This window comes from Oncorhynchus mykiss, chromosome 17 (genome assembly GCF_057628025.1).
Source record: "Oncorhynchus mykiss isolate SJ-2025 chromosome 17, ASM5762802v1, whole genome shotgun sequence".
In the NCBI taxonomy this organism is placed as follows: domain Eukaryota; kingdom Metazoa; phylum Chordata; class Actinopteri; order Salmoniformes; family Salmonidae; genus Oncorhynchus; species Oncorhynchus mykiss.
The window spans coordinates 44,156,878-44,178,478 of NC_143038.1; the positions used below are offsets into that span (position 1 = coordinate 44,156,878).

The 21,601-nt window shown below is 42.9% G+C and overlaps 1 protein-coding gene across 1 annotated transcript; it reads left to right on the forward strand.

Annotated features, from left to right (window-relative positions):
- The first annotated feature begins 210 nt into the window (after positions 1 to 210).
- Positions 211 to 21,546, forward strand: LOC110494264 (isotocin receptor). Its single transcript, XM_021569203.3, has 3 exons — positions 211 to 298; positions 799 to 1,968; positions 19,710 to 21,546. The coding sequence occupies exons 2-3, from the start codon at positions 1,047 to 1,049 to the stop codon at positions 19,961 to 19,963; spliced, it is 1,176 nt and encodes a 391-aa protein (XP_021424878.1). The 5' UTR covers positions 211 to 298; positions 799 to 1,046; the 3' UTR covers positions 19,964 to 21,546.
- The last annotated feature ends 55 nt before the right edge of the window (positions 21,547 to 21,601 follow it).

Here is a 21,601-nt window from a genome sequence, read left to right on the forward strand (position 1 = left end):
CTTAATTTGTTTTTTAACCAGATCACTATCTGTATGTATATATAAAAAAAATTGTATGTAGTGAATGGTTAGACATTAGGCCTTCATCTATTAGAGTGCGCACATGGACACCTAGTGGAAATAATGTGGAAATCAATTTCTCATGCATAATCTTGGCCAGGGATATACAAGTGGTATAAACATCATGATGCTGGCCAATCCGATCCCTACTAGTGAGGGAGGCTGGATGCTTCACTCTCAGGTCTCGCTGCGTTTAGTTCCAGTACTCAATTTACAAGACGGTAAAGCAGATGCACATGTAAGTAGGCCTAGATTTACATTCGGAAAACCCATCATGCTATTACTTGTAGGCAATGTTAAAATATTATTTAGATGGCTGGAGACTATCCATAGACCATGTGCTGCTGAATTTTTAGTTAGTTTCAATAGTTTTTTAAATTATATGTTGTGGTTCTGTTTATGTTTTTCATTCAAAGGGGCAATCTGCCGTTCAAACAATACAAATGATCAGAAAAAAATCTGGTTTTAACCGTTTTGAGACTATACAATGTTTGTTTACAATTACATTGTTTACAAACAATTGAGTAAAATAAGCTTATATTTTGGGTTCTGATGGGGTATGAGGCATTTACTGTAGAATGTATATTCTTTTAAAATCAATGGTTAGGTCTATATATAATTAATTTAAAATTAAATACATTTAATCGCAGATTTCCCATTTAATGTAGTATTATATAATTGAATTGTTTTTAATTGAAACAAGACGTTAATGTGTTTTCTATATTTCCTGCTCACCAGTGTCTGGTCCTATTTGGCTATGAATAAGAAATAAAGCTTCAGCGCAAAATTGGGATTCCGTTTTCCCATCGTGTGTAAATGATAACGACCCAGCTCCACACACGGATGCTTTGTCTTGTCTTGACACCTGTTAGATGAAGAGCCAAAGAAGACGTTTAAAACAACTGTCCAATGTAGGGTGGCTGAACGTTGCTGTGATTGCATGATTTTTCGTCGCGGTTGGACTGAGAGAGAATACGGTCAACACAATGGAAAGTAGTACACTAAATGAGCAGAACTTTTGGCCATTTAACGAATCATTGGGGAACTCAACCCTTGGCAACGGGACCATCGGGGGAAATCAAACAAACCCCCTGAAACGGAATGAGGAGGTGGCTAAAGTGGAGGTGACTGTGCTCGCCCTGGTCCTGCTCCTGGCGCTGGCGGGGAATCTGTGCGTCCTGGTGGCCATTCACACCACCAAGCACACACAGTCCCGAATGTACTACTTCATGAAACACCTCAGCATCGCGGATCTCGTTGTGGCTATATTTCAGGTCTTGCCACAACTTATCTGGGACATTACTTTCCGTTTCTATGGACCCGATATCCTGTGCAGGTTGGTGAAATACTTCCAGATCGTCGGGATGTTCGCATCTACCTATATGCTTGTTTTGATGTCTATAGACAGGTGCTTGGCGATTTGTCAGCCGCTTCGGTCTCTGCACAAGCGAAAAGACCGTTTCTACGTGATTATCTCCTGGGTCCTCAGCCTAGTGTTCAGCAGCCCACAAATGTACATTTTTTCCCTGAAGGACGTTGGCTCTGGAGTGTATGATTGTTGGGGTGACTTCGTGGAGCCCTGGGGTGCCAAAGCGTATATAACTTGGATTAGCCTTACCATCTACATCATACCAGTGGCCATCCTGAGCCTATGCTATGGACTAATAAGCTTTAAAATATGGCAAAACTTTAGAATGAAAACCAAGAGGGACCAGTGCATGAGCCTCACCCCGAAGACTTCGAAAGGTCTTGCGCTCGCCCGGGTGAGCAGTGTAAAGCTCATCTCCAAAGCGAAGATAACTACAGTTAAAATGACATTTGTCATAGTTCTGGCGTATATCGTTTGCTGGACTCCTTTCTTCACCGTGCAGATGTGGACGGCTTGGGATCCAACGGCGCCTCGAGAAGGTGAGTTCGAACTCCATCTCGAAAATAACCATGCAAATTAGTTCTTCAGTTTGAGATTCCGTGCGTAATATGAAATACTTTAACCAGGTGGCTTCGCAATTCTAGACTGTCGCCATTAATATATCCATCTTGAAATTAAATGTCCATGTTTACTTTAAAACGCTCGGAAGGTATTCTGCCTCGGGACTTATAATGCGGTGTGCGTAATGTTAGGTGCATTTTCACCAAATAGCCATGATAATACAAATATATTTCAACAGCCTTTATCATTGACAGTCAATTGAAATTCGCAGAGGTTGGACATTGCACTTTTACGCATTACATTTTGGCCAACCTGAGGAACATCAAAGGATGTATGCCATTGTACCGGAAAATTAGACGCATCATATAAAGTAATATCCTACCCACATGCAGTGGATGAAATGACCAAATGAACTTAAATAAATCCGCAGCCCTTCATAGGCTATGGTGTGCTTCCAGCCAACAAAAATACTATGATGCAAATGAAGCTCTGACCACCTATATAGAATGTTATGGTGACTTGTGGAGATACGGGTGGAGCGATCCGAACAAATATGTATGAAAAATATTATCTCGTTATATTCGTTTCATATAGGTCTATATAGGGCATACGCCGTCAAAATTTTCCTTAATTTTAGAAGTGGCCTGAATATTACAATGGTTGTCCAGAATTGTTACAGACTTTTTATGAAAACTAAAAACACCACCTCCACCTCCATTTGACTCACTCGCCATAACGAACAGCAACAACATTGAGAGGGTCGTTTAATTGCAATACCCCTCCACTGAAGCGAAGCAAAGTAGGCATAGGCTACCGCCGCAAATGTCCATGCAACTAAAAATAACTTTAGTCACTGAAAGCAGTCTTTCCGGACTGTCACCTCCATGGTTTGTGCACACCTCTGCATGGATGTGTTTTTGAGGCCCAACCATCTGAGCCTTCCTGCAGTGAATCATTAATCAGATTATGCGTGTGGGCTGCATGCTGAGATCTTCTGTTGTTACCTGGGAGGCACGTCGGAGTGCAAGAGTGACAGGTAATATTGGGGCCACGCGTGTCATCTCCTCAGTCAAGCCCACGAGGGTACCACGTGCTTCAATGGAGCAGACAGCCCACCGGTGCAATTCATTTCTTAATGACCCGCCTTATGACCACACCCTATATAGTATGGCCAGGGTTCGATACCCGGTCAATCACACTTTACATACTTAGCCAGGCCTATTTACATTAGGCTATATACTGGCTTGGACTGGAGGGGGATTGAGCAATCTATGCTAAACCAAATACAGTAGATGGCCTTCTGGTTGGGGTTGGCATTTTGTTTATGTTCTATCCTTTGAAGAAGATTCATATATTACTGAAGCTGTAAACAGATTAAATGAGAGTGGTAAATCAAAGTGAGAGTATCCATACATTTGAAAGACACCAGAGTTACACCACAGCACTATGTATCCTGAGTGGCGCAGTGGTCTAAGGCACAGCATCTCAGTGCTAGAGGTAGCACTACAGACCCTGGTTTGAACCCAGGCTGTATCACAACCGGCTGTGATTGGGAGTCCCATAGGGGCACAATTGGCCCACCGTCGTCCAGGTTAGGGGAGGGTTTGGCCAGAGTAGGCCGTCATTGAATATAAGAATTTGTTCTTACCTAGTTAAACGCAACTGTTCTGTGCTGTCCCCTTCTGATCCCCATAGCAGCTCTATCACATATTAGTTATATTTCCCAACATCCCAAGACAAACACCAGGAAATTGAACAAGTTGGTAAACAGTCATTATATTCCCCAAACAATTTTGCATTACACGTGTATGGAAAAGTATGGAAAATAATATTCTCAGCCAAAGTTCCCATGAAGTTTGCAGGATGATCCAAGATGAGTAACTATACTTATTAAGCAATAAGGCACGAGGAGGTGTGGTATATGGCTAATATACCATGGCTAAGGGCTGTTCTTACCTACGATCCAACGCGGAGTGCCTGGATACAGCACTTAGCCGTGGTATATTGGCCATATACCATGAACCCCCAAGGTGCCTTATTGCTATTATAAACTGGTTACCAACTAAATTAGAGCAGTAAAAATACATATTTTGTCATACCTGTGGTATACGGTCTGATATACCATGGCTGTCAGCCAATCAGCATTCAGGGCTCGAACCACCCAGTTTATAATGTAGGCTTTGTCCCTGTAAGCCTGTTGGGGTGTGCCAGGTTCAAGCAGGCAGGCTGTTGTTCCCTGCTAGAAAATTGTGTTTATTTACAGTGCTTTTATTATCATCCTTGAACAGACATACACAGCCTGTGATCTCCCAAAGACAACCTCTTAGGGGTGCAGCATCCACTGGAGACTTTTTAACCCTTCTGAGGACAAAACACAATCAGTGGATTTGCCCAATTAAACAGCTTTTTTTACTACATAGGTGTTGCTTTTGTCCAGGTGGGAAAGGCGGCCCATCTATAAACTGTGTCCATACCTATGTCCATTCCTGAGTGCACAGCCTCCATTTTCCCTACGCTGACTCACCCTCTGCTCTGTGTGACGCTGACTGGCACTGACTATATTAATTGGCAGTCTGCCCAGTCCCCATGGAATCCTTTTGTCTATGGCCACTGTATGTTCTTCTCTGCATTTTACAGGATGTTTATTAAACAGACACCAAGCCTCATTGTTGTTACAGTCATGTTAAAGTACAGCATTATACATAATGATAGATGCATCTTTTATTAAAACAGGGAAGCCCTTTTCAGCTGTGCCGACTCAGAGAGAGCTAAAAGAGAGCTATTGTACCAGCTTCCATTGAAATAATAGTATGGAGCATCTGATAGCCAGGTCAGTGGTTGGCTGAGAGCCAAAATAAAATGTGAGAAAAGCAAGGCCCCTCTCTTGTACAGTCTCATTTAGGAATTCTACTACTCAGCTGCTTTGGCATAGTAAATCCTCTGAAATAGTGTTGATATTAAACTCAGATGATCGTGCCAGTCAGGCTGTGGTCATTAGTCAGTACAGAACCTGATAGTTGAGCAGATTTACCAATGAGGGGAAGCATTTTCTGCATTCAAATTTGTGAGTTTGTGTGATTTATCATCTCCTGTGAACGACACCATGAGCTAATTGTTATTTTGATCATAATTCCTTCCTTCAAATCACATATTGGCCCCATTCTCACCCACGCTCCTTCCTTTTACAAAGCCATAAGAATGTTTAATAGTGATATGTGATTTGGCTATGCTGTGTGAAGACATTTAGCATATGTATTGAATGCACCGTAGCCTACACAGAACAATAATTTACATTTTGACTTCCGTTTAGTGGAACCATTATTTGCTGGTAAATACAGTGCCTTGCGAAAGTATTCGGCCCCCTTGAACTTTGCGACCTTTTGCCACATTTCAGGCTTCAAACATAAAGATATAAAACTGTATTTTTTTGTGAAGAATCAACAACAAGTGGGACACAATCATGAAGTGGAACGACATTTATTGGATATTTTAAACTTTTTTAACAAATCAAAAACTGAAAAATTGGGCGTGCAAAATTATTCAGCCCCCTTAAGTTAATACTTTGTAGCGCCACCTTTTGCTGTGATTACAGCTGTAAGTTGCTTGGGGTATGTCTCTATCAGTTTTGCACATCGAGAGACTGACATTTTTTCCCATTCCTCCTTGCAAAACAGCTCGAGCTCAGTGAGGTTGGATGGAGAGCATTTGTGAACAGCAGTTTTCAGTTCTTTCCACAGATTCTCGATTGGATTCAGGTCTGGACTTTGACTTGGCCATTCTAACACCTGGATATGTTTATTTTTGAACCATTCCATTGTAGATTTTGCTTTATGTTTTGGATCATTGTCTTGTTGGAAGAAAAATCTCCGTCCCAGTCTCAGGTCTTTTGCAGACTCCATCAGGTTTTCTTCCAGAATGGTCCTGTATTTGGCTCCATCCATCTTCCCATCAATTTGAACCATCTTCCCTGTCCCTGCTGAAGAAAAGCAGGCCCAAACCATGATGCTGCCACCACCATGTTTGACAGTGGGGATGGTGTGTTCAGCTGTGTTGCTTTTACGCCAAACATAACGTTTTGCATTGTTGCCAAAAAGTTCAATTTTGGTTTCATCTGACCAGAGCACCTTCTTCCACATGTTTGGTGTGTCTCCCAGGTGGCTTGTGGCAAACTTTTTATGGATATCTTTAAGAAATGGCTTTCTTCTTGCCACTCTTCCATAAAGGCCAGATTTGTGCAATATACGACTGATTGTTGTCCTATGGCCAGAGTCTCCCACCTCAGCTGTAGATCTCTGCAGTTCATCCAGAGTGATCATGGGCCTCTTGGCTGCATCTCTGATCAGTCTTCTCCTTGTATGAGCTGAAAGTTTAGAGGGACGGCCAGGTCTTGGTAGATTTGCAGTGGTCTGATACTCCTTCCATTTCAATATTATCGCTTGCACAGTGCTCCTTGGGATGTTTAAAGCTTGAGAAATATTTTTGTATCCAAATCCGGCTTTAAACTTCTTCACAACAGTATCTCGGACCTGCCTGGTGTGTTCCTTGTTCTTCATGATGCTCTCTGCGCTTTTAACGGACCTCTGAGACTATCACAGTGCAGGTGCATTTATACGGAGACTTGATTACACACAGGTGGATTGTATTTATCATCATTAGTCATTTAGGTCAACATTGGATCATTCAGAGATCCTCACTGAACTTCTGGAGAGAGTTTGCTGCACTGAAAGTAAAGGGGCTGAATCATTTTGCACGCCCAATTTTTCAGTTTTTGATTTGTTAAAAAAGTTTGAAATATCCAATAAATGTCGTTCCACTTCATGTCCCACTTGTTGTTGATTCTTCACAAAAAAATACAGTTTTATATATTTATGTTTGAAGCCTGAAATGTGGCAAAAGGTCGCAAAGTTCAGGGGGGCCGAATACTTTCGCAAGGCACTGTAATATCCAAACAAGGAAGCTCTGCATGGCACTGCCTAACAGAGTTAGATCAAATACATTTTGTGTCAGTGTTAGTCTGTGTATGTCCGTTTGACTGCTGCTTAGTACCCCTTGTGGTTTGTTAAGATCTCACTAACCACCTTTCATGCCTCAGTGAAAAGATAAATGATCTAATGCCAAGCTGCATTAATTCAAATTCCTCCCTCCCTCACAAGAGCAAGGTTATACATTTTACAGCAAAATGTATTGAGTTATTCATTCATCTATCATACTGCCTTGTGTTCCTTTGAGATTGAAGTTGTGTAACTTTGTGGCTGAAAGTTATAAAGCAATGGTATTACAGTGTAACTACTTTATAGCTGCAGGACATCCATAATGACTTGTCATATGGTGGAGTTTACTTTTTTCTATATTACATTTTCATTTGAGTTATCTAGTAGATCAATTCCGCTTTACTTTTGCATCACTGCAAGCTCCCCCCCCCCACACACACACACACATTAATTAGAGTTAGGAATCTGCGTAGGCCCTAGGCCTATCCCCGGTCCAGACTAAGCATGTGTCCTCCCTGCTCTGACACTGTAAAAGCCAGACAATAGAATGATTTACATTGTTCACATCCGGACACTTGTGCACCTATAACTCACAGCCTTAATGACTGATGAATCAATTAGCTCCAAATTACTTGGCGAGGCTGCTGTAACATTCCGCCGATTGTTCCCAGTGATTTCAATTTGAGCAACCTTCATATCAGAGCTGGAGGGCCAGCCATTAAAGATGATGCAAGCGGAACACGGGGTGGAGAGAGACGAAGGGAGAGAGATTAGCAATCAGAATAGGTTAATTGAATACAGGACATGGGCCCATTCCATTAATCTCAAACTAATTTACCATATGTCAATTCGCCGGTGTACATACAGATGGAGGATCTTCATTTGATCACCCTGTTTCAGGAGAACTCTACTGCAATGCAGGAATTGAACTTACAGTGTGTTTGAGGCTTAAAAAGGCTTATGAAGTGTGTAATTTCCATTTTGAAATGTCAGATTTGATTTTCCCTGATGAAAAATGTATCAACCCCTACAAAAATGTCCATTAATTATAATCCACATAATAATCCACATTTCCTGTTGCTGCAGGATTATTTTCCTGCAGTAGCCAACTGGCTCAAATTAAGATCCTACATCTGTGGCATAAATGTCAACCTACGCATCACTGCTGTCTGTCTCCCCCGGTAGCTTTATTACCATTTCGGTTGTGAATGCTATCTGGGTGTGCCTATTGTGTTGGTGTGTATGTGTTTATGTGTGTGTCTATTTGTGTGTTTGTGTTTGTGTCAAGAACAATCCAATCAGGAATGTCATTCATGAGTAGTAGAGATAGAACAGGGGTCATTAATTAGGATGAAAGTGGTTTCCTCAAATAAGATGATTTAGTAAAATAAATAATAGAATAGCTGTAAAACAATATCCTAAATATACAGTGCTTTCAGAAAGTATTCAGACCCGTGGACTTTTTCCACATTTTGTTATGTAACAGCCTTATTCTAAAATTGATTAAATAAATAAAAATCCTCATCAATCTACACACAATACCCCGTAATGAAAAAGCGAAGTCAGGTTTTTAGAAATGTTTGCAAATGTATTTGAAATAAAAAAACAGAAATACCATATTTACATAAGTATTCAGAACCTTGGTGTGACGATCGTTGTTGGTGGAATTAGACCAAGATGCAGCGTGGGGTAGGTTAATCATATTCTTTAATGATAACCCGCAAAACAAGAAAGAGAGAACCAACGAAACGTACAGCCTTGTAGGGCTCAACAACAACAATACAAGGACAAGATCCCACAACATAGGTGGGAAAACAAAGAAATACAACACATAGAATGCCCACCCAAATCACACCCTGACCAAACCAAATAGAGACATAAAAAGGCTCTCTAAGCTCAGGATGTGAAACTTGGCTATGAGACTCGAGCTCAGGTGCATCCTGTTTCAGTTCATCATCCTTGAGATACTTCTACAACTTGATTGGAGTCCACCCGTGGTAAATTCAATTGACTGGACAGGATTTGGAAAGGAACACAACTGTCTATAAAAGGTCCCACAGGGGCACCAAAACATTTCTCCAGAATTGAAGTTCCCCAAGAACACATTGGCCTACATCATTCTTAAATGGAATAAGTTTGGAACAACAAAGACTCTTCCGCTCGCCACGATCGAACATACCTGGAGAGACCTTAAAATAGCTGTGCAGTGATGCTCCCCATCCAATTTGACAGAGCTTGAGAGGATCTACAGAGATGAATGGGAGAAACTCCCCAAATAGGTGTGCCAAGCTTATAGCGTCATACCCAAGCAGACTCAATGCTGTAATCGGTGCTTCAACAAAGTAATAAATGTGCAAAAAAACACATTTAAACCTGTTTTTGCTTTGTCATTATGGGGTATTGTATGTCGATTGATGAGGGAAAAACACACTTTTAACCATTTTAGTACAAGGCTGTATTGTAACAAAATGTGAAAAAATGAAACAGTTCTAAATACTTTCCAAATGCACTGTAACCCTGGATCCACAATATGGCAGAGGTTGAAAAGCACTGTAACCCTGGATCCACAATATGGCAGAGGTTGAAAAGCACTGTAACCCTGGATCCACAATATGGCAGAGGTTGAAAAGCGCTGTAACCCTGGATCCACAATATGGCAGAGGTTGAAAAGCACTGTAACCCTGGATCCACAATATGGCAGAGGTTGAAAAGCACTGTAACCCTGGATCCACAATATGGCAGAGGTTGAAAAGCACTTGTAACCCTGGATCCACAATATGGCAGAGGTTGAAAAGCACTGTAACCCTGGATCCACAATATGGCAGAGGTTGAAAAGCACTGTAACCCTGGATCCACAATATGGCAGAGGTTGAAAAGCACTGTAACCCTGGATCCACAATATGGCAGAGGTTGAAAAGCCATAACACATACGTTTCCTTAACAGCAGGTTATGGTCAATAATGTCAACGGCTGCACTGAAATCCAGCGGTATAGCTCCCACAATCTTCTTATTATCAATTTCTCCAGACATTTGTGTCAGTGCAGTACATGTTGAGTGCCCTTCTGTATAAGCATGCGGAAAGTCTGTTGTTAATTTGTTGACAGAGAAATAGCATTGTATTTGGGCTTTTTCCCTACAGTTTGCTAAGAGCTGGTAGCAAGCTGATAGGTCTGCTGTTACAACCAGTAAAGGACACTTTACCACTCTTGGGTAGTGGAATTACTTTGTCTTCCCTCCAGGCCTGAGGACAAGGACTTTCCTCTTGGCTCAGATTAAATATACCATCCATCTTGTTATTGCCAGGAGGTTTGTTATTATTCATTGATAACAATAACTTTACAGAATTCAAACTTGCAATGCTTTTCTTTCGCTATTAGTTTATTTTATGCATGAGTACGACGCTTCACTATTTTAGGCCCAGTTTTCGGAAACTTTGGCTTTCCTGGATATAGCCACAATATTGTGATCACTGCATCCAATGGGTTCAGATACAGCTTCAGAACAAAGTTCTACAGTAATAGTACAAATGTGATCAATACATGTGGATGTTCTTGTTCCTGTAGTGTTTGTAAACACCCTGGTAGGTTGATTAATAACCTGAACAGATTACAGGCACTGGTTACAGTGAGAAGCTTCCTCTTGAGTCGACAGCTTAATGAAAACCAGTTGACAATCAGATCCCCAAGAAAGTAGAACTCTCTGTTAACATCACATACACTATCAAGCATTTCACACATATTAGTTAGGTACTAACCATTAGCACTTGGTGGCCTATAGCAATAACCCAAAAGAAAAGGCTTTAGATGTGCAAAGTGAACACACAACCACAACACTTCAATAACACTTCAATAACCTTCAATAACCCTCAATAACTTCAATAGTCATCAAAGTAGTTGTCAGTGAATCTCAGAAATGGCTAATATATTAATATTATCTAATGATAGCAAGTTATTGATTTCATGAACCTTATTTCTAAGGCTACATGTCACATTCTGACCTTAGTTCCTTTTTTATGTCTCTATTTTGGTTTGGTCAGGGGGTGGGCATTCTATGTTTTGTTCTGTGTGTTGTATTTCTGTTGGTTTGGCCTGGTATGGTTCCCAATCAGAGGCAGCTGTCAATCGTTGTCTTTGATTGAGAACCATACTTAGGTAGCCTGTTCCCACCTGGTGTTTCTGGGTAGTTATTTTCTGTTTAGTGTGTGTTGCACCTGACGGAGCTGTTTCGGTTGTCGCTTTGTTGTTTGCATTTTTAGTGTTCAGTTTCTGATAAACATGACGAACGCATACCACGCTGCGCTTTGGTCCTCACCTTCTTCCACCAACGGCCGTTACACTACATAGATTCATATGGGCTATTTTCAGCCCTTTCCTGGATAGACTATCAGAGATAGACATAATATGGAAAAAAAAGCTAAATAAAACAATATATAAAGTACGTTCCTCTCAAGCTCTTGGCTCTTTCCAGAACAGCTACCTTGTCCTTGAACCTCAGGAACTTGACCTCAATCTTCATGTGGTCCATCCTCAGTTTCTCCGAGATCATTTCCCTCAACATTGTATTCAGCCTCCGTCCAGGTCTCATGTGGAGATTCTGTAGTTCCGTCCACAACCATGTTGTTTCGCCTTGATTGTCCCTCGATAATCTGATTTCAAACCACCAACTTTTGCAGGTGTAGCAAAATGCCTGTGTTCCTAGCTCAAACAGTGCAGTAGCATCTGACAATTCAAATCAATACACCCAAATCTAAATGTAAAATAATGGAATTAAGACAAGCAATGTCAGAGTGGTATTGACTACAATTGTCACGCCTTGACCTTAGAGCCTTATGTCTCTATTTGGTTTGGTCAGGGTGTGATTTGGGGGGGCATTCTATGTTCTGATTTCTATGTTTTGGCTGGGTATGGTTCTCAATCAGGGACAGCTGTCTATCGTTGTCTTTGATTGGGAATCATACTGAGGCAGCCTTTTTTCCTTTGTATTTTGTGGGAAGTTGTCTTTGTTAGTGGCACTGTAGCCCTCGTAAGCTTCACGGTCGTTTTGTTGTTTCTTGTTTTTGTTGGTGACATTATAAATAAAGAAATGTATGCTCACCACGCTGCGCTTTGGTCCACTTCTTCAGATGATCGTGACAACAATACAGTACAAAATAGTATATATATATATATATATATATATGAAATGAGTAAAACAGTATGTACATATTTTTTAAGCGACCAGTGATCCATTATTAAAGTGACCAGTGATTCCATGTCTTTGTACATAGGGCAGCAGCCTCTAAGGTCCAGTGTTGAGTAACCCGGGTGGTTGTTGGCTAGTGACAGTGACTAAGTTCAGGGACTGGGTGGAGGCCGGCTAGTGATCACTATTTAACAGTCTGATGGTCTTGAGATAGAAGTTGTTTTTCAGTCTCTCGGTCCCAGCTTTGATGCACCTGTACTGATCTCAACTTCTGGAATAGAGCGGGGTGAACAGGCCGTGGCTCAGGTGGTTGTTGTCCTTGATGATCTTTTTGGCCTTCCTGGGACATCGGGTGTTGTAGATGTCCTGGAGGGCAGGCAGTGTGCCCCCAGTGATGCGTTGGGCAGACCGCAACACCCTCTGGAGAACCCTGCTTTTGCGGGCGATGCAGTTGCTGTTCCAGGCTGTGATCCAGCCTGACAGGATGCTCTCAATGGTGCATCTGTAAAAGTTTGTGAGGCTCTTAGATGCCAAACCTAATTTCTTCAGTCTCCTAAAGGTTGAAGAGGCGCTGTTGCGCCTTCTTCACCACACTGTCTGTGTGGGTGGACCATTTCAGATTGTCAGTGATGTGTACGCCGAGGATTTTGAAGTTTTTCACCTTCTTCACTGCGGTCCCGTTGATGTGGATTGGGGCTTGCTCCCTCTGCTGTCTCCTGAAGTACACGATCAGCTCCAGTTGACGTTAAAGAAGAGGTTATTTTCCACCCCTCCATCAGGGCCCTCAACTCCCCCCTGTATGCTGTCTCGTAATTATTGGTATTCAGGCCAAACTTGATGATTGAGTTTATGATTGAGTTTAATGTAGGAAAACTTAAATCCGTTTTACCAAATGTATATTAGCATGTTAAATGTGCAACCAGAGGGAAAAGAACTCTGGACAGCCTTTACTCCACACACAGAGACGCACACAAAGCTCTCCCTCGCCCTCCATTTGGCAAATCTGACCATAATTCTGTCCTCCTGATTCCTGCTTACAAGCAAAAATGAAAGCAGGAAGCACCAGTGACTCGATCAATAAAACCTGGTCAGATGAAGCAGATGCTAAGCTCCAGGACTGTTTTACTAGCACAGACTGGAATATGTTCTGCGATTCTTCCGATGGCATTGAGAGTACACCACATCAGTCATTGGCTTCATCAATAAGTGCATTGATGACGTTGTCCCCACAGTGACCGTACATACATACCCCGACCAGAAGCCATGGATTACAGGCAACATCCGCACTGAGCTAAAGGCTAGAGCTGCTGCTTTCAAGGAGTGGGACTCTAACCCAGAAGCTTATAATAAATTCCGCTATCGCCTTTCGACGAACCATCAAACAGGCAAAGCGTCAATACAGGACTAAGATCGAATCGCACTACACCGACTCTGACGCTCGTCGGATGTGGCAGGGCTTGCAAACCATTACAGACTACAAAGGGAAGCACAGCCGAGAGCTGCCGAGGACACGAGACTACCAGATGAGCTAAACTACTTCTATGCCCGCTTCGAGGCAAATAACAGTGAAATATGCATGAGCACCAGCGGTTCCGGGAAGACTGTGTGATCACGCTCTCCACAGCCAATGTGGGAAAGACCTTTAAACAGGTCAACATTCACAAAGCCGCTGGACCAGACAGATTACCAGGCCGTGTACTGCGAGCATGCACTGACCAACTGGCAAGAGTCTTCACTGACATTTTCATTACCTCTCCCTGTCCGAGTCTGAAATACCAACATGTTTTAAGCAGACCACCATAGTCCCTGTGCCCAAGAACACTAAGGTAACCTGTCTAAATTACTACCGACCCAAGGCACTAACGTATGTAGCCATGAAGTGGTTTGAAAGGCTGGTAATGGCTCACATCAACATCATTATCCCAGAAACCCGAGACCCACTCCAATATGCATACCGCCCGAACAGATCCACAGATGATGCAATCTCTATTGCACTCCACAATGCCCTTTCCCACCTAGACAAAAGGAAAACCTATGTGAGAATGCTGTTCATTGACGACAGCTCAGTGTTCAACACTATAGTGCCCTCATAGCTCATCAATAAGCTGCTCTGCCTCGGACCGCATGGCACTACAGAGGGTAGTGCGAACGGCCCAGTACATCACTGGGCCCAAGCTTCCTGCCATCCAGGACCTCTATACCAGGCGGTGTCAGAGGAAGGCTCTAAAAATGGTCAAATACTCCAGCCACCCTAGTCATAGACTGTTCGCTCTGCTGCCACAGCGGTACCTGAGCAGTACCTGAGCGCCAAGTCTAGGTCCAAGAGGCTTCTAAACAGCTTCGACCCCCAAGCCATAAGTCTCCTGAACATCAAATCAAATGGCTTCCCAGACTATTTGCATTGACCCTCCCCCTTTTACATCACTGCTGCTCTCTGTTGTTGTCATCTATGCATAGTCACTATAATAACTCTCCCTACATGTACATATTACCTCAACTAACCGGTGCCACTGCACATTGACTCTGTACGGTCACCTCCCTGTATATAGTCTCGCTATTGTTATTTTACTGCTGCTCCTAAATGACTTGTTACTTTTATTTCTTATTGTTATCCATATCTTTTTAAACTGCATTGTTGGTTAGGGGCTTGTAAGTAAGCATTTCACTGTTCACCTGTTGTATTCGGCACATGTGACTAATAAAACTTGATTTGATTTGATTTTGAAAGGTGTGCGTGGCCATACAGTTATGGGTGAACAGGCAGTACATGAGGGGGCTGAGCACGCACACTTGTGGGGACTCTGTGTTGAGGATCAGCGTAGTTGAGGTGTTGTTTCTTACCTTCAGCATCTGGGGTGGCCTGTCAGGAAGTCCAGGACCCAGCTTCACAGGGCGGGGTTCAGACCCAGGGTCCCGAGCTTAATGATATTCTTGGAGGGTACTATCATATTGAACGCTGAGCTGTACTCAATGAACAGCATTCTTACATAAGTATTCCTTTTGTCCAGATGGGATAGGGCAGTGTGCAGTGCGATGGCGATTGCATCGTCTGTGGATCTATTGGGATGGTATGCAAATTGAAGTGGGTCTTGGCTGTCAGGTAGGGTGGAGGTGGTATGATCCTTAATTAGCGTCTCAAAGCACCATCCAGGGTGGTGATGCTAGTCGGGTGTGCGGGTGCAGGTAGCGAACGGTTGAAAAGCATGCATTTGGTTTTACTAGCGTTTAAGAGCAGTTGGATGCCACGGAAGGAGTGTTGTATGGCATTGAAGCTCGTTTGGAGGTTAGATAGCACAGTGTCCAAGGAAGGGCCAGAAGTATACAGAATGGTGTCGTCTGCATAGAGGTGGATCATGGAATCACCCGCAGCAAGAGCAACATCATTGATATATACAGAGAAAAGAGTCGACCTGAGAATTGAACCCTGTTGTACCCCCATAGAGACTCCCAGAGGACCGGACAACATGCCCTCCGAGTCTGGTTCATCCTTGGGAGCAATTTCCAAATGCCTGAATGTACCGCGTTCATCTGTACAAACAATAGTACGCAAGTATAAACACCATGGGACCACGCAGCCGTCATACCGCTCAGGAAGGAGACGCGTTCTGTCTCCTAGAGATGAACATACTTTGGTGAGAAAAGTGCAAACCAATCCTAGAACAACAGCAAATGCCCTTGTGAAGATGCTGGAGGAAACAGGTACAAAAGTATCTATATCCACAGTAAAACAAGTCCTATATTGACATAACTTGAAAGGCCGCCCAGCATGGAAGAAGCCACTGCTCCAAAACCGCCATAAAAAAAAACAGACTACGTGGGGACAAAGATCGTACTTTTGGGAGAAATGTCCTCTGGTCTGATGAAACAAAAATAGAACTGTTTGACCATAATGACCATCGTTATGTTTGGAGGAAATAGAGGGAGGCTTGCAAGCCGAAGAACACCATCTCAACCGTGAGGCACAGGGGTGACAGCATCATGTTGTGCGGGTGCTGTGCTGCAGGAGGGACTGGTACACTTCACAAAATAGATGGCATCATGAGGGAGGACAATTATGTGAATGTATTGAAGCAACATCTCAAGACATCAGTCAGGAAGTTAAAACGTTTCTCAAATGGGTCTGGACAATGACGACAAGCATACTTCAAGGTATTGGAGTGGCCATCACAAAGCCCTGACCTCAATCCTATAGAACATTTGTGGGCAGAACTGAAAAGGTGTGTGCAAGCAAGGAGGCCTACAAACCTGACTCAGTTACACCAGCTCTGTCAGGAGGAATGGGCCAAAATTCACCCAATTTATTGTGGGAAGCTTGTGGATTGCTGCCCGAAACATTTGACCCAAGTTCAACAATTGAAAGGCAATGCTACCAAATACTAATTGAGTGTATATAAACTTCTGACCCACTGGGAATGTGATGAAAGAAATAAAAACTGAAATAAATCATTCTTTCTACTATTATTCTGACATTTCACAATCTTAAAATAAAGTGGGAATTCCTAACTTGCCTAAGACAGGGAATTTTTACTAGGATTGTAGAGAGATGTTTGTTTCTGTCGGCGCGATGTGTGAAGAAACCAGGTCACTGTACCGACTCCGATAGCGTGTCTCGAGTGAGACACGTTTTCGTGAAACAAAGAACTTTACAATCTCTGATATCTCTCTGGAAGGCAATCCTTGCTCGGATTTTGTCTAGCTTGTTGTCAAGAGCTTGGACGTTGATGAGTTGTGAACTCGGGAGCGGTGTGCGATGTGCCCGTCTACGGAGCCTGACCAGAAGACCGCTTCTTCTGCCCCCTCTGCGGCGCCGTTGTTTTGGGTCGCCGGCTGGGATCCGATCCATTGTCCTGTGTGGTAGACCAAATAGAGGATCCGCTTCTAAAAAGTTGTATTCCTGGTCGTAATGTTTGTAAGTTGATGTTGCTCTTATATCCAATAGTTCCTCCCGGCTGTATGTAAGAAAACTTAAGATTTCCTGGGGTAACAATGTAAGAAATAATACATAAAAAAACAAAATACTGCATAGTTTCCTGAGAACGCGAAGTGATGCGTCCATCTCTGTCGGCGCCGGAAGTTCAATGGGCCGATTCCTGCTGAGACTCAGCCGATGTCGTGTGCCCCGAATCTGTGCCGCCTTCGGCAGTATTACTAGGATGCGGGGATTGAGCTCGGGCCGATTCTGTTGTGAGTTATTTGGCCCAAATGTATTACTTGGGGCTTGGGCCAATTGTGGCTACTCTCTGGCAGATGATTACACAAGCTGCTTTATACAATTAAGGTTTCATTGTTATTTTTCTCCATATTTCTCATTGTTTCTCTGATCAAATAATGTAATTTACATTTAAATTAAATTCTTTAAGAGTCCTGTTTAAGTAGGATTTTAGTATTTTAATACTTTGTGGAGGGCAATTGATAAGCATTAAAAACTTTGTGGATGGGGCCTCCCGAGTGGCGCAGAGTTCTAAGGTACTGCATCGCTGCGCATACTGCATTGTTACAGATGCTGGTTCGATACCCGTGCCGGCTGCGACCGGGAGACCCATAAGGTGACGAAACAATTGGCCCAGCGTCGTCCTGGTTAGGGGAGGGTTTGGCCAGCCGGGATGTTCACTCCTGTGGCGGGCTAGGCGCATGCACGCTGACACGGTCACCCTGTGTATGGTGTTTCCTCCGACACATTGGTGCGGCTGGCTTCCCGGGTTAAGCATGCATTATGTCAAGAAGCAGTGCGGCTTAGCGGGGTTGTGTTTCGGGTGACGCACGGCTCTCGACCTTCCCCTCTCCCGAGTCCGTACGGGAGTTGCAGAGACAAGACAATTGGATATGACGAAAAGGGGGTAAAAAAAAAAAAAATACAATTATTCTTAAAAACGGTGGATTATTTAACTAGGCAAGTCAGTTAAGAACGAATTCTAATTTACAATGACGGCCTACACCGATCAAATCCGGACAACGCTGGGCCAATTGTGCACCTGGATTCGATCCAGGGTGTCTGTAGTGACGCCTCAAGCACTGAGATGCAGTGCCTTAGACCGCTGCGCCACTCAGGAGCCCATGGATGGTTATAATTTGTATGTATAAAATGTATAATAGTAAAATTTAAAATGACTAAAACAGGTAATTTTGTATACATTTATTTCAAATGTCATTGGGCCGCTTCTGGGGGGATTCTGGTAAGATGCTGGCAAAGTCGGCTGAATTCCAGTAGGGAATGATTTGGGCTGATTCTGGGCAGTCATTCATTTTGATTCCGGCCGAGTCCAACACCCAATTTCGGGCCAAGTCCAACACCCGATTTCGGGCCGATTCAATCAGTTCCGGACCCCCGGAAAAGAGGGACGCTTTTGGGCTGATTCCCCATTGCTAGCTGAGTACTAAGAAACTTTTCACTTTCCAAAACCTCAAACCGAGCTCTCCCTCATTGAACAGGATTTCTGTTTACCTCTAGTGCATTTTCTGATTAGATTAAATCCCCCCAGAGATTGTGTGTCAGCTGTTGGTAGCCAAGCTCTGACTGTGTTTAGGCTCTGTGGAACAGGAGAGAGATGGTCAGTAGTTGTTGGGTTAGTAGTTGTGAAGGGGAAGGGAATACCTAGTCAGTTGCACAACTGAATGCATTCAACTGAAATGTGTCTCCCGCATTTAAACCAACCCCTTTGCACCAGAGAGGTGTGGTGGTCTGCCTTAATCGACATCCACATCATCGGTGCCGTTGTTGTTGGGCGGTAACTGTCTTGCTCAAGGGCAGAACGACAGATTTTTTTCTACCTTGTCGGCTTGTGGATTTGGACCAGCGACCTTTCGTTACTGGCCCAACACTCTTAACTGCTAGGCTACCTGCCGCCCTGTGGTCAGCAGTTATATGGTTGTGGTCAGTAGTTGTGTGGTTCAGTATTTGTGTGGTCAGTAGTTGTGGTTGAGTGGTTCAGTATTTTTGTGGTCATTAGTTGTGGCCAGTCGTTTTGGTAAGTAGCTGTGTGGTTCAGTAGTTGTGGTCAGTGGTTGTGGTCAGTAGTTGAGAAGTAGACAAAGATTTCATAAGCTCTAACTTTTTGTCTACATTGTTGGCAAAGGGGTAGCTGATTTGTGTCAAAACTTCCATTGCTGCATTTACAGTGAATGGAATGTTGGAAGTGATGACATCACAATGGGGCCTTTTATAATGTTGAGGAAATCCCATTAAAGTGGATGAAAATGGACAAAAAAATACTAAAAGATATCAAAAACTTGTATACAAGCACATCGATCTGCACGTTTTAAAGTTTGGATGACGTTTCTTGCTTAGAAGAAGAAGAAGTATGACGAAGATTTAAAATGGGACGTTTGCTTTGCAAGTCCCACTAATTACCAAAGTTACCATAGATTGCCATAAATTACCAGTTAATTAACAAAATGACTGAAGATTTGGGTAACTTTGGGAAATTAGCTTTGTAATCCTAACTACAAAACACTAGAACACACTTCTAGCACCAGTGGTCAATTTGCAATCATGTGTGATTGATGTATCAGTAAAAATGTAATGTGTGTGTTTGTCTTGTTTCCCCAGCCATGCCCTTCATCATCTCCATGCTGCTGGCCAGTCTGAACAGCTGCTGTAACCCATGGATCTACATGTGCTTCGCAGGCCACTTGTTCTCAGACCTGAGGCAGAACTTCCTGTGCTGCTCGGCCCGCTATCTCAAGTCCTCCCAATGCCACTGCGAACGTGACCATGACTCTAGCCGCAAGAGTAACTCCTCCACCTACGTCATCAAGAGCACCAGCAGCCAGAGGAGCATCACACAGACCTCCACCACATGAGACGCCCCGCAGGTCTCCCCCGCAGGTCCCCCCCCCCCCCCCCCCCCCGCAGGTCAGAACTGTGAATCCCCCCTCCCAAACCTTCACCGCCACCCCAAACCCAGACTTGTCCTTCCCCTTCTCTCGTCCCGCTCCAGGGGAGACTCATCTAATACTATTGCACTGCTTTTTTTTGTGTATCAGACACAGTTGGTCAAGAATAGAATGAACAATTGATTGTTGTACAGATGAAGCAGATTTATTTGGGGACTTTTTGTTGAATGTCTCCTCTCACAGCCAAATGTACTGTCGCAGATCAGAGTGAGTCATCCATTGATTGTGTTTTCAGACTGATGGATTTACGTATTTGGTCTGCGGAGGAGGACAGTAGGTGGTGAATGGAAAATGAAGGACTGACTGTCTGTCACTCCAAACCAAGGAAAGGAGAGGAGAGAGAGCTGTCTCCTCACCATGGACTTAAAGGCGATTAACATGCCAAAGACTCTGTGTCAAAAAGTTCTGTAATAGTGGTTTGGGTTGTGAATACTGACCAATCCAGAGGGACATTTTAACTTTGTCAACCTGAAGGTTAAGCTACTCTCTTGTTGCTTATGTCTTGCTGCATCGCACCATGTGTTAGTTCACACACACACACAGGACGTTTCAACTATCCAGTTTGTGAAATGTCCTGGCTTTATGACAACGACGATATCTGTCAACTTGTTAAAGCGGCAATCAGCAGTTGAAACAATGACAAAGAGTTCTGCCTGCCCCTGTTTCAGTAGAAAGCTGAAATGTAACCACTCTCAAATTCATAGACAGCTATGGAAACACGGACTGACCATCCATGATATCGAAAGTATAATTTGAGGCTATAAAGTGTTTGTTTACATTTACTTTGTTTACAAACATTGGAGTAAAACAAGCTTATATTTTGGGTTCTGATTGTGTACGACAGTTGATTTAAGCTTGAGTCATTTATAATTATATATATATATAAGAATCAATGTGTACATATCATTAATTTATAAGTCCAAAAATGGATGTAGCAACTGCAGATTGCCACTTTAAGTTTAACTTACTTAATCTTACAGAAAGCAACTCAACAAACTAGCCACCATTTCCCCCTAGGATGAACACACACGTCCAAATGTACTTCTATGAAAATTGTGGTGTATTTTGGCACGCATTTGTTGTTCTACATAATTACTCTGTCTGTACTTTTTGAGTGTTAGGCTGGCGTCTTCTATGTTGCTAAATATGATTGAGAAATGGATTGCACACACTCAGAACACTCCGAATTGGGGGAGAAACCTCATTGTATTCAATGTATTTTTAGAAACTATTGCATAAAGAGGGTGACCTGCCTTAATATTGAATCTACCTGACACACCGTTCCTTGTACACATCAAAAATGTCAGTATCAAAAGGCAGAAGTTGGCTTCTCCTTTTACTGTAAATGTTTTGGTTTTCAACGTATGGCTACTGAACATTAAGGCTACTGAACATTTTGTAGAAAACATAATTGTCTTATTTGTATTTAGAGTGTTGTATTTTGGAAAAGTATCTCTTATTTATTTGAAATAAATTGTATGTGTTCTATCAAGTGAGTCTGAATGTATTTTTTTTAATATCAAATGGAGTTGAGGCTCATGTTGA